The sequence below is a fragment of the Polypterus senegalus genome, chromosome 11, assembly GCF_016835505.1.
Source record: "Polypterus senegalus isolate Bchr_013 chromosome 11, ASM1683550v1, whole genome shotgun sequence".
NCBI lineage: Eukaryota > Metazoa > Chordata > Cladistia > Polypteriformes > Polypteridae > Polypterus > Polypterus senegalus.
Window position 1 is genome coordinate 68,362,224 of NC_053164.1, and position 14,251 is coordinate 68,376,474.

At 43.8% G+C, this 14,251-nt stretch overlaps 1 protein-coding gene across 1 annotated transcript in view; it reads left to right on the plus strand.

Moving 5' to 3' along the window:
- The window catches only part of LOC120539128 (neurogenic locus notch homolog protein 1-like), a 68,313-nt gene that overhangs the window by 9,605 nt on the left and 44,457 nt on the right, over window positions 1–14,251 (plus strand). The window contains exon 2 of the mRNA XM_039768922.1: window positions 1,175–1,244. Within this exon, the coding sequence (XP_039624856.1) occupies window positions 1,175–1,244 (70 nt within the window). The remainder of the gene's footprint in view (window positions 1–1,174; window positions 1,245–14,251) is intronic.

Sequence of the window (14,251 nt, forward strand, 5' to 3'; positions counted from 1 at the left end):
GCACTATTCAAATTGAGTCCACCTTTCAAATTACAAATCAAATTCACTGAGAGATGAGCAGCTGCTTTGTGAAATTTTTAACATGGAAGCTCTGCCTAAGCTACTAGAACTTTAAAACAAAGGGTGCAGTGGAAAGGTGAATAAAGAGTTAGAGTATCAATGTGAAGGTGACAAGGAGACAAGACCTACCTACGACTCATCTTATTTACTCTTGGGTGGCGTACTGGCTAAAATTGTTTCCACACCCCTCCAAAGACCGAGATTCAGTTCTGAGCATGATCATTGTATTTGGGGATTTCTTATGTACTTATTGTTTTAGGGAACCACACATACATTTCTGATGACACCAGACCTAATTTTTGCATTTGTGGGATGGTTCTGTCAATTAATCTGTATTTCTTATTGAACCCAGTGAGATTTGCTTTAATATAATTCAGTATATTAAAAGGTGGGTGTAGAAAATGGTTGGACATTCCTATCTGCTTCTTCAGCTCTAAGGCACAAGCATATCTCAATATTATAAGTATCCTGGTAAATTCAGCATGGTCCTGGCGTGGAGTGCTAGCATTGACCATTGAGATTTTGTAATAAAGAAGCTGAGATGTTTGTTACACTATGAGAAATGGGGTTTTTTTTGAGTCCTTCAAACTATACAGTCACATATAAGCTTACAATGAGTGGAATGTGTTGTTTTGCTCATTGGTATGCTGGAAAAAACAATCATCCACCTGCGGCATTTCAACCATTTCATTAAAGCACGCGCCTTTACCTCCCTACCCCCAATTTCATATCACGGCCCAGCTTCCTGGCTGCTTTTCCTGCCCAGCCTGCCGCTGCCGGACACTTCCTGCTTTCCTTACTAACTCACTTCCTGTTGCTTTTCTCCTGTAAGGGAGGCAGGAATCCCATGTCTGCCAGCCGTGTAGAGCATTGTGTTCAAGACAATACAATAACGCATAATCGCTTACTCACGTGGGGTTATGTGTGCTTTTAAACAATATGTGGCCTTAAATGGGGTAATATGTGTAAAGTTACAAGGTCTTGGAAAACACAATGCACAGCCAAAGAGGCGGGGCTATGGAATCTGAAGTACGTAATTGGCTGGGAGAAAGAAAAACTAGCAATGTGGAATGTGAGACTCAATGCTGATTCAAAATCTCTGTTTCATTCCCAGGTGTTCGGTGTGACAAGAATTGTCTCAATGGTGGTCAGTGTGTCCTGAATACAAACATCGCAACCTGCCAGTGAGTACAAGTAGGCCATTCCCTTTGAGCTTCATTTAGTGTCCTTGAGTTGATGCGGCCTTACACTTCAGTGTTTGTTATTAAACAATTGTATTTTAACATAAGGCAAATAGAGGTGGGCATGGTGGCACAATGGTCAGCACTTTCAGCTCAGAGGACTATTGTTGAGTGAAGTGTGGGCATCTATTTTTCCCCCTTGCATTAACACTATTTTTTTGGGGTGTGATCCTTTGGTTTTCATTTAGTTCACTCTGTTCACACCTAGATTATAATCATATACCACTCTCTGTTTTCCTTTAAATTTCCTATCTACGATATAATTTTTTTATATACATCAATGCTTTTCCTCTTCCTCCTTCTCCTCATCCTCCTGTATTTAGGATTTTTCCCTTATGTTTTAATATTGGATTTCTTTTAGTTAGAACATTATAAACATTGATGGCCATTCAGCTCACCAATCCTAGCTACCAAACTCGTCCAAAATATCAGTTTCTAAGGTCCTTACTGTGCACTGCACTACTTGATAATTTATTCTTTGTGTCTGTGGTTCTCTTTGTGATGAATAACTTCCTAAGTTTTGTGTGATATTTGACCTTAACAAGTTTCCACCTGTCTCTGTTTGTGGTGAAGAGCTCATCAAAAAGTAAAAGAGTGGATCCATAATTTTAAAAACGTCAATCATGTCACCTCTCAGTCTCTAGTTACTTAGTTTTGCAGGGTCAGATGCAATTCTTGGACAAGAACACAAATCTAGGGACATGTTAAAATGTTTGCATTGAACAGCAACATAATCTGTCCCTGAAGAGACTCTTCCCACCAGATTTCTTTCTAAAAATCAATCCCAATTTCCTCCATTTTGTCCACTATAGACATTGCAGGGTCCGATTTCTCCTTATGTATTAGACAAAGTAAGTAAAATAGCAATGGAAAGACAAAAGAAAGAAAAAGAAAGTGAAGAAAAGACTTGACACTAAGATAAAATAGGTTGGTACAATTTCAGGTATTATATACAGTATACAGTATGAGGTGAGACACAAAAATAGCCAGATTGGTAAAAACTAAATATTTATTGATGAATTACAGCATTCTAAACACTGTCACCTTCTATATACTCTCCGTCCCGATCTCTACACCACTCCATACGTATCTTCCATTGATTGAAACAGTGCTGGAAGTCTCCTTGCTTGAGGCTCTTCAACAGGCTTGCTGTTTCTGTCTTCCCTTCATCCATTGAAGAAAAATTTGTTCCCTTCAGGTCACTTTTGATTTTCGGGAAAAATCACAGAGAGCTAAATTGGGCAAACAGGGAGGATGATCGAGGACAGGAATGTTTTGTCAGTCAAAAACTACTTTGCGGAAAAAGCATTGTTCGCAGGAGCATTGTCTTGGTGAAGCACCCACCCCCCTCTCAACCTGTGTGTTGAACGTCTTCCACATTTTCTTGTCCTTCCTTGAAATGTTTGCGCCACTCAAAAACTCGTGTTCGAGACAAACTGTTATCACCATACACTGTTTTTATTATTCCATAAGATTCTGTGCCCGTTTTGTTCAGTTTCCACGAGAAATTTGATGTTGATTCACTATCGATTTTTTCACCTGACATTATAGCGGCAACTCGTGTAGCGATTGTTGTGCAAATACTGACTGGGTTATTCACAGGATATACCTAGCTGGTCGATGATTTGAGAGGGCATGTAGGTGGAGATATAGTTCTATGATCCATGTTCGGCCGACCTCCAGATGGTGTTCCAGGAAAGCCCCAAGCCCAGTTTGGTTATTTTTGTGTCTCACTTCATATATATATACTACATCTTAAACACACTGCAGCCATATTCAGATATGGCATGTTTGCATTTCCAATTAACAGTGATGTTAAACTCTGATGCTTAGCAGCCTCCTCCATGGTTCTGCTGGAGTCTGTGTCATTACATTTCCTGTTTCAGGTGTACTACTGACTAAAAAACTTTCATCTCCCATGGCTCTTCTTCAACAACTCACATAACACTGGGTGTGATGGCACACATTTAGTCCATCCATCCATCCATCCATCATCCATCTACCCGTTATCTTAACCCACTTATCCAGGGCACAGTCTCCTAGCAGCTGGTGCCTATCCCAGCAATCATTATGTGCATTTCAGGATAACACACAGACAGCGCTCTACTCACACAATTAAGTTTGAATGCACATTTTACATGCCATCTTTTCATGGATGTAGCTGCTATTTCTGTCAACCTCACATTGACTGCGACAGTATTGTCATATCTGAGAGTGACAGACGCCATCTACGGCCTGTGATTGTGCATTATTCACTTTTACCACTAGCCCATACTTTGAGTGCCAAAATACAATCTGGTTCTATAGAAAGGTTCCTCATTTGCAACAGATTATACTCCTTTTTAATATATGTAAACTGTTCTTCGCACACAGGGCACATTTATGTGTTTAATGGGAGTCTTTATAGGAAATATTTCAGCCATAGACGGTTTATAAATCATACACACAAGGTTGCTGTCTGTCAGATGTGGTTAACAAGCACATCAATACTCTTCACTGTTTAAATCACTTCCCCTACTCTGAGCTCCACCTCAGGAATCCATCTCATTCTTCCCATCCACTTTTAAGCCAAATTTACTCATGGTTGACTCCAGGCATAAGTTGTATGCAAGACTGTTGTTTACTTAAACTGAAAAGGTTCAACTCCTTTAATCTTTCTCATAGTTCATACCCCTCAGTCTTGAAACCAGTCTACTTGCAATTCTCTGGACTTTTTCTAGCACTACTTTGTCTTTTTTTAAAGCCTTTAGACCAAAATTGAACACAGTACTCCATGTGAGGCATCACCAGTGCATTATAAAGCATAAAATTGATTAGCTTGGTTGAGTTCAAAAGTAGTTTATTCTGTTATTGATATTTTCATATTTACCAAGACATAACCCATAGACATGATACTGCAGAATACACAACCGGTCAAAAGCTTTGAAACATGGAAATGCACACAGTTTAATGTCTTAATGTTTCATGAAATCATGGCATATAACAAATAGACAATGGCAAATGAAAAGAATAAGTCAAGGAAAAATTAAGTGTACAAATTTTCATTCAAAGTTTTGCTTCATTAAAGTAGTCACCTTTAGATGATATAACAGCCTAACTGTGGTAACTCTTTTGATTCAGAATGCCAGTCACTCTGTGCTAGTCACCAGCTCCAGCACAAGAACCCCAGACCATCACACGTCCTCCTCCATGTTTGACAGTTGGTGGCACACACAGAGGCACCATCCTTTCACCAACTCAACAGTATAGAAACACCCTGCGTAATAAACCAAAAATTAAAAATTTTGATTCATTGGTCTAACACTGTCTTCCAGTCTGCAGTAGTCCGCAGTTGGTATTTCAAGGCCCTATTTTGTCCTTTAAGGAATGACTTTCTTGCTGCCGCTCACCCTGTCAAACCTGCAGCACAAAGTTTTCCTCTTCACAGTAGAAACTGAGACTTTCTTTTTTCAACCACTGCTGTGTTTGAACCCGTTGTGCTGTGAGGAGCCTATCACACAAGCTGGTGACTATTAGAGACATGTCCTCTGATGAGTTTGTGACTTTGGGTCTGCCAGATCTCTTCCTATCAGAGCTTCTTTCAGTTTCCAATTGATTTTGGATTGTGTAGGACACTGTACTCACTGACATTTTGATTTTTCTTGCAATTTCTGTAAATGAAATACATATACTTCTAAGGGTAATAATGCTCAGTCTCATTTCATTTGTTATTTGCCATTTTCATGCCATAATTTACAACTTTCTAAAGTGCAATATTGTCCAAGTACTACTTCTGAGGGTGTAGTTCCAACTGTGCTTTAAGACAGACAGGATTTTTATGTAATCAACATAAGTTGGGACACCTGTGCAAACTGTTTGCTTCAACTTACAAGGCTTAATTTACTTTAAATGCTGCAGAACATCTGTAGGTTGTGACCTATTAGTTGTTCCCTGACGGAGGCCCATTTGTAATATTCTGATATTTCCTTTTTTCAGTTTTTGCTAACCTAAACTTTAAACTTAAACCTCTAACAGTTTTTAGGTTATTCATCACATTTCAACTAATTCAATTTGAAGAAAAACTAGAAAAGCTGAGGTGTTCTAAACCTTTTTACCAGTAGTGTGCATTACCCTTAAGCATTTTCGATATTATGTAACTTTAGTTCTTCTTTAGGTTAGTGGTTTCTGTTGAAAAGAATTTGGACGTGGTGCAGTTTTTTGTTTTTTTTTGTTTTTTTGGAGGATGTGCAAACGGAAGGAACACTTCATAGCTCAAGAAAAAAGAAAATCCATGCTCAATATGTAATGTTGCCTACACACTGCTCAGTAGCACTACTTCAACATAAATTTTGTCCTCCTTTTCTTCAGGGGCCTCATCTCATAAGCACAAAAATGTTGTGTAAGAACGTTTCCACATTCAAATCGCGATGTATAAAACATAAACTTGGCGTAAAGCCACGCACATTTCCACGGTAGCTCATACCCTGTCGTACGCAAGTTCTCTGCTCTGTTTTTTAGACCGGCACCACCCAGCGTCAAAGCAGTGCTACTGTTCCTGTGTGGTTACCCTTTCTTTTTTAGATCCTCATCCCTGACGCGGCTTTATAAATACACTGAAATTAACCACATATTGTTTATTACTTTAATGCATCTGATTGTAAGACCTGTAACCATATAATGGTCCAGAGAAGTGTCAAACTATTCTAAATACAATAGCTGCTTTAGCGTTGTTACTCTCACTGCACCTCGGATCCCACAACAGATCATCTTTTTCCATATTATTCTCACTGCACCACTCGGAGTATTTATATCACTGCATCTGAGTGTGAATCACAGCAGGACAGAAGCTGATCGGAAAGAGAATTATCAGTATACAGCATCATGCACACGCTGCCTCAGCCATGCTGTCTATTGAACTACTCTCATATGACAAATTCTTCAGAGCCTTTCCTGTACTGACCTTGCACTTCAGAAACAGTTTCATCCCAAGGACTCTAAATGCACTCAATCAGTCCATCAAGTGCTGCTTGTAGAACTGTTTGTACTTATTAGTACAATCGCCTCACTGTAAACTTGCACTACAGTTATAATATTGCACAACCTGAGCCACTTTTATAAAGCGCGATATACATATGATGACGATACCATTTTTGAGATGAAATGCAGCAAAATATGTTTATTATATTATACAGATAAAAATGTAACTTTAACTACATGGTGGCACAGCGCTAGCTAGTTCAGGGATTATTCCTGCCTCGCGCTGTATTCTTGCTAGGACTGGCACGACACTGGAAAGATAGCTGGACAGAATAATTAAACACGCACTAAGAAGATATTTTGAAGTTCCTTAAAAGTTTTGAAGAATTGCCGTTCTAAGCTTACAGATGGCTTAACGTCTATTAGAGAGCTGATTGTGTGGCAATTGGGTATTTGGAGAAAGAAAAGTAAGGACAGGAATTGGAGGTTATTACGTTTGAAAGAGAGACAGTACTGCTATAATAAAGTATTTCATCGAAGGTAGCACACAGCGCAGCAAGCATCTTGGGTGAGACATGAACAATCACTGTGCCACCGTTTTCCCGTGTTTAATAACATGATTTAACTCCTATCATCAAGAAAATGATATCACGTATACATCTCAGTATTTAAATTATTCAGAGAGCTGTAATATCATGAATGTAATGGATTCTGTGTTCTGTCGGAGGAAGAGAAAGCCCGGAAGCACCTAGTGATTCACACACATAGAGTACATAGAAGATCAAATACAAAACAAAGCATTTAACATGCTACTTTAGTTAAAATGGGATTGAGAAACCAGTACATTAAACGATTTTAAGATTAAGTGTATGATGTTCTACTTTAATGACAAAATAAACTACGTGATTAAAGTGTGTAAGAACTGGAGACCAGAGGCGTGGAAAGGTTTGGGGCAGCCACCCGCTTAATGCGGTTTCCGCTGCAAAAGTATTTGAGGCATTTTCAAACAGTTGTTACACAACAGAGTCCAAAACAGAACTGCCTGCCTAAGCAAAGGCAGTGAGCTTTATAGCTCAGAGGGCGGAAATGATGTCGCCCTCTGGGCCGAACTGGAAGTGACATCACCCTTGGGGCCGGAACCGAAGTGACCTCATTCTTGGGGCCGGAACCGAGGTGGTGTGTCCTTCCTGGAAATGGCGGCTCCTGGTGGGATTTCCGGGTAAGACCTGCAGAGAACTCAGAAAGAGCGTCAGCGTACCCGCCCTGGGCAGATGTATAAACAGTATTGTCTAAGCCCTTCAGCTGCTTCCCATGCACACGCAGTGTGACAAGACTCCCCTCAGCCCAGACCCGTGGGTCGGGCGACCTGCACCGAGAGGTCGTGGGCCGGGAGAGGGCATCGGCGTTGGCATGAAGGGACCCCTGTCGATGAACGAGCGTATATTTGTACTGCTGCAGGTCAAGAAACCACCTCGTGACCCGCGGATTCGACTCCCTGTGAAGGGCCATCCACTTTAAAGGCGCATGATCCGTCACCAGAGTGAACACGCGACCCAAGAGGTAGTACCGCAGCTGCGTCACCGCCCATTTGATCGCCAAAGCCTCCTTCTCCACCGCCGCGTACCTGGTCTCGGTCCAACAGTTTCCGCTCAGGTACATAACGGGTGTTCAACACCGCCGACGCTTTGGCTCAACACGGCTCCCAAGCCTGTGTCCGCGTCCGCCTGGAGGACAAAAGGGAGAGAGAAGTTAGGGGAGATTAAGATAGGTGCTGAAGTCAGAGCCCTTTTTAAGTCACTGAATGCAGCCCCCGCTTTATCAGACCATACCACCGTATTAGGAGCTCTTTTCTTTGTCAAGTCGGTCAAGGCGCCGCTCTCGGAGAACGAGGCACAAACCGGCGGTAGTACCCGCCAAACCGAGAAAGGATTGGACTTGCCGCTTGGTTTGGGACGGGCCAGGCCATTATGGCTTGCAACTTGGAACACTGTGGCCTCACAGTACCCCGGCCCACTAGGTAGCCCAAATATTTGGCTTCTCTCAACCCAAGTAACATTTCTTGGGGTTGATGCGAGCCCGCCTCTCCCAATGTCCGTAATACTGCTGTGACCTGCTGTATGTGCTCCTTCCAGGTGCTGGAATAGATGACAACGCCATCCAGATAGGCAGCACAGAACGAGTTATGGGGCCGGAGCACTTTGTCCACCAGACGCTGAAAAGTCGCAGGCGCCCCGTGTAACCCGAATGGAAGGACACGATACTGCCAGTGTCCGCTAGGAGTGCTAAACGCGTTTTTTTCCTTCGCGGACTCCGTTAAAGGACCCTGCCAGTACCCCTTTGTCATGTCAAGTGTAGTCAAGAATTTGGCTGGTCCCAGTCTCTCGAGGAGGTCGTCCACGCGAGGCATGGGATAAGCATCAAATCGGGAAACTTGGTTGAGCCGACGGAAGTCATTGCAAAACCTCCAACTGCCGTCAGGCTTAGCAATCAAGACGATGGGGCTGGACCAGGGACTACTACTTTCCTCGATCACTCCTAGTGCCAGCATTCGCTTGATTTCCAGTTCCACTTCTACTTTCTTTGCCTCCGGGAGTCTGTAGGGTCGCCACGGACGATCACCCCGGTCAGTCACTATGTCGCGCAATCAGAGAGGTCCGACCTGGTTGTTCACTTACCACCTCTGGGACCGAGCGGATAGCTGCTTCGAGCTCCTGTCTCTGTCTGGGAGATAGCTGTTCACGAAATTAAGGGCACTTACTTCGCAAGAGAGAGCAGGGCTGTCCGGAGGAGGGATCGGGATCCCTCTCCTTCCACGGTTTCAGCAGGTTTACATGATATATTCGCTCAGCTGGTCGGCGATTGGGCTGTTTCACCAAATAGTCGACCAATCCCTTCCTCTCCTTAATTTCGTAGGGGCCTAGCCAATGTGCGAGCAGTTTAGAGTGTGAAGTAGGAACCAATACCATGACGCGATCCCCCGGTTGGAACTCCCGGAGAGTCGTGCCACGGTCATACAGGCGGCCTGTGCTGATTGTGCCTCCTCGATATGACTTTTAGTATAGGTCTTATTACATCAAATCTATCGCGCAACTGGGCGATATACTCCAAAATGTTAGTGGAGGGCTGTGCCTCCCCTTCCCAGCCCTCTTTTAAAATATCTAATAAGCCCCGGGGCTGTCTTCCGTATAGTAATTCAAAGGGAGAGAACCCGTAGAGGCTTGAGGACTTCCGTAGGCAAAGAGGACAAGGGGGAGGAGTTGGTCCCAATTCCTCCCATCCTTGCTGACTACCTTACGTAGCATTTGCTTGAGAGTTTGATTGAATCTCTCCACTAGCCCATCGGTTTGAGGATGATACACCGAGGTTTTTAAATGCTTTATTTTCAGTAACTTGGCAGTCTCCTTGAACGTTTCCGAGGTGAAAGGCGTTCCTTGGTCCGTCAGGACTTCTCTAGGAATGCCCACGTGAAAAGACTCCTACTAGTTCCCGTGCAATATTTTTAGTGGTAGCCGGCGCAATGGAACGGCTTCAGGGAATCGGGTTGCATAATCCACGAGGACGAGTATATATTTATATCCTCGGCTGAGGGCTCCAGGGTCCTACTATATCCACCCCAATCCTGTCAAAGGAACGCCAATAAGGGGAAGGGGAATCAGAGGAGCACGGTCCTTCCTAGGAATTTGCCGCAGTTGACACTCCGGCAGGAAATGCAAAAGCGCTAACCTCCTCATTAATCCCCGGCCAAAAAAAACGGAGCTTAATGCGCTCTAATGTTTTATCGGAGCCGAGATGGCCTCCAAGAAGGTGAGAGTGGGCTAACTCGCAAACCTGCCGCCGTAGGTCCGCTGGACTAGCAACAACTTCCGGACCTTCCCTCATGTTCAGCAACCCGATACAATAATTCATTATCCATGACAAAGTGAGGTCCCTGTGGCATGGGCAAATGCGTCGTTGGCCGCTAACGAGAACCACTGCATTCTTTATGTGCTTCAGAGAGTCGTCATTCCACTGTTCTCTTGAAAGAAGCCGGAGTCGCTCTAAACTGAAAGTGCAACTCAGAGAGCGGGTCCGGTCTGACCTCAAGGGCGGAGAATCCTCCCTCGCTGCCGGGGCGCTAGTGGATGACGTAGTAGCCCGCGACGGTCCGGGAGTATCTTCGTCACTCTCTTGGCCTACCGCCCCACTCCCTGTCGGCTGATTACACGGTGTGGAAGCAGCTTGAGATGAGTCTTTATCATCTATAACGAGGCCAAAAGCTTTTCGGGGAATGCTTTCTAAACTACCGTTACTGTCAGACCAGTCCGCCCGAGGATTACGGAAACGGAGGATCCGGTGTACCGCACGTAAGTCGCCAAGGGTTCCTCCGAGACATACGTAACACCGGGCGGTATTGTACGAGCGGATATCTCCGTGTATACATTTTAGACTGGTCTTTTTCTTAATCCATTGTTGCGGTAGAACAAAACGGCGAGCAACGACAGACACGCTACTGCCGGAATCAAACAGCGCTGTTATCATATGTCCATTAATAAGAAGCTCTCCCGTATGTTTATCCGCCAGGGATTGCTAAGGGCACACAAACAACCCCGCCATTGTCCCCTACGGTCCGCCTTGTTCCCGACAGGTCGCAAGCCAGACGGCCCGGCGACTTCGAACAGGCTCTGGATTGCGTGGAAGGGACTGCTTTGTAGGACATAACTCCCGGTAGTCCACAGAGCGGCTGTTCTGCCTTCCCGGGTTTCACAGCCGGCCTCTGGGATTGCAAGAGCTGTAGCAGCTCGTCCATGGAATGGAATTCGCCCCAGGCCGGCTGGGCAAATTCCTGGGGTATCCGCTGTAGCAGCAAAAAACAGGCCACTTGCTGCACTATTTGCAAGGGGTCAATCAAATGGCCGTAGCCACTCACCCACCTGTTGCCAGAGAGCCATAGCCTGCTCTGACAGCCCTTTGTTGGGTTAAACTCCCAGTCTATTATATTCTTCACCTGCCGGCCTGGGGACAGCCCATCGCTAACAGGGACCTTGGTCCCGATGGGCTGCTCGGCTTTCCTACCCAGAAGAGCATACTGAGCCACTCGTGTGTTTTCCCCAGAAGCCAGCCCACGCCTGTGGGTCCCTCTACCTTCTCCACGAGATGGGTTGGTAGCCCCGGGTTATGCTCGTGGAGCAGAGCCTGCACCGCGTCCTTCCTGACCCTCCGGCGCACTCCCTGCCCGAAACTCGGCCCGGTACTCACCCACCTGGTTCCTTGAAGTCCGTGTCCCGGTTCTTCGGGACACCATCCTGCCGACTACGCCACTGTAAGAACTGGAGACCAGAGGCGTGAAAGGTTTGGGGCAGCCACCCGCTTAATGCGGTTTCCGGCTGCAAAAGTATTTGAGGCATTTTCAAACAGTTGTTACACAACAGAGTCCAAAACAGAACTGCCTGCCTAAGCAAAGGCAGTGAGCTTTATAGCTCAGAGGGCGGAAATGATGTCGCCTCTGGGCCGGAACTGGAAGTGACATCACCCTTGGGGCCGGAACCGAAGTGACCTCATTCTTGGGGCCGGAACCGAGGTGGTGTGTCCTTCCTGGAAATGGCGGCTCCTGGTGGGATTTCCGGTAAGACCTGCAGAGAACTCAGAAAGAGCGTCAGCGTACCGCCCCTGGGCAGATGTATAAACAGTATTGTCTAAGCCCTTCAGCTGCTTCCCATGCACACGTGTGTGACAAGTGGAAATTTAGAGATTAAATTTGACATTTCATGCCTTTTCTAATTGTGTGCCTTTTTTTTATCTGTACCCTAAACAGCTTTCATATGACCCTCAGATGGCGACTTTGATATGTGACAACTTCTTTTTTTATTTCGGGCACTGTGTGACTTTGTGAACTTGAGCTTTCGAGTTTCTCCGACATGCTTTGTCACTCGATCAACTTCCTTTTGTTGTTTATACCACTATTTAAACCAACAAATAATACGTTTTTCTTTGCCTCTACTTGGTATTCGCTGAAATTCTTCTGTTTTCCCTCCCTTCCCTTTGACATTGCCTTTTCACAGAAGGCTGAGCTTAAGGGCTATTTATATTGATTTGCATATTCAAAGAGGCGTAATTCTGGGAGGAATTGGGGCGGGACAGCAGGCGCGTACACGGGTGTTACTTTTCACGCTGACCGGGATTTATGTAGCGGAAGAACGTGGTAGTTGGCATGCGTACAGATTTATGCATCTGCATTTTTTTGTGCGTAAGCACATTTCCGCTTTTGTCCGTACGCCATGTTATAGTGCGAATTCTACGCACGCCGTTATACATGAGGCCCCAGGCCTGAAAATTTGTCAGTTATTTTCTGATTAAATTGAGTCATTTCAGTCACCAGTCTCTTTTCCATTGACAGCATTGCCAATGCATTCAGCTTCTCTTGAGTCATTGTATTTCTAAGAAAGGTAAATCTCTAATGTTTAATAGGCTGCAAGACACCAACAAATTAAGAGTTTTAAATTTCGACTTAATGGGTGGCAGACAAACCATTTAGAAAAATGCATATTTTTCTGAGTCACAACAGAACTTGAACATATTTATTTCATATCACATGTCATGTGTCATAAATTGTTCATAATTTAAAGTTAATATAACCCAAAATTCACTTTAAACAACACATTTAAAACTTTGAAATTCTGCAGAGTTACACAAGTCCCATTAGAGATCTTGAAATGACACTTTTTTTGGCTTACTTATTGTACTTGTGGCAAAATAAACACCTTTGTATTTTTTTAAGTAAGTAAAAAATTATTTTAAAAAGTGCAGTTAAAATATGAAAGGAAACAATTAAAAGGCAGCCTCAGGTCACCTGCTTGCTGAAATATCAAGGACTTACATAGACTCTCATTTGGCCGGTGCCCTTCACTCAGGAAATCTAGATATTCACATAGGAATTAAATAAATACAAGTCAGAACCAATTTTGGTTGTGCAAATAAATTTATTATCAATTATCAATTTATTTATAATTTATTCATAATTATTTCACTTTACCTAATTTTAGGTGGAGTTTTTAAAATATTTGGAGGGGGCAGTACTCCGTCTTCCCACATTACAAATTGCTACTGGCTCCTTTATTGTATTTATCACTATCTACTGCCTTGTGTCTCTTTTTATGTAATTTCCTTGGTTATTTTCTTTTTCTTTGGATAATATACTTGTATCCCAAATCTCAAAGTCATTATACGAGGTGTGGCAGAAAAGTAATGAGACTGGCAACACTGCAAGTGATCTGGCAATGCTGTGCCGCTGTCCTTGATAGAGCACGTGTATCAGTACCCTCCCATAGCTCAGTGCGAGTTTCAACTCCTTCCGTTAACTACGTGATTTTTGTGACTGCTATTAGCGAAGTTGTGTTTTTGGTTGTGCGTCACGCAAAATGGAACAGCGGAATTTGGAGCAATGTTGTGCCATTAAACGGCAAGTGTGACGTTTGAAAAGTTAAAACAGGCCTATGGGGAACATTCTTTATCCCGAGCTCAAGTTTTTCGCTGGCACAAATCATTTTTGGAAGGCAGAAAACACGTTGAAGATGAACACCGTTCAGGGAGGACTTCAACTTCGAAAACCAATGAAAACATCGAACATGTGAACACTCTTGTGAGATCAGACCGTCGTTTAACATTAAGAATGTTGAGTGAACAATTAAATTTGAACAGATTTACCGTTCATCAAATTTTGACTGAACATTTGCACATGCGAAAGGTCTATGCCAAAATGGTGCTGAAAACTGCCCTCTCCATAACAGAATTTTTGACCTCAAAAGGCATTCCTGTGGTTCCCCAGCCCCCTTATTCACCTGACCTCAGTCCTTGTGACTTTTTCATTTTTCCTAAACTGAAAAATGTCCTCAAAGGACGTCATTTCGGGACTTTAGAAAACATCTAAAAGAGTGTAACGGACATGCTGAAGACCATACCGGTTGAAGACTTCCAGCGCTGCTACCAACAGTGGGAACAACATCTCCATCGGTGTGTAG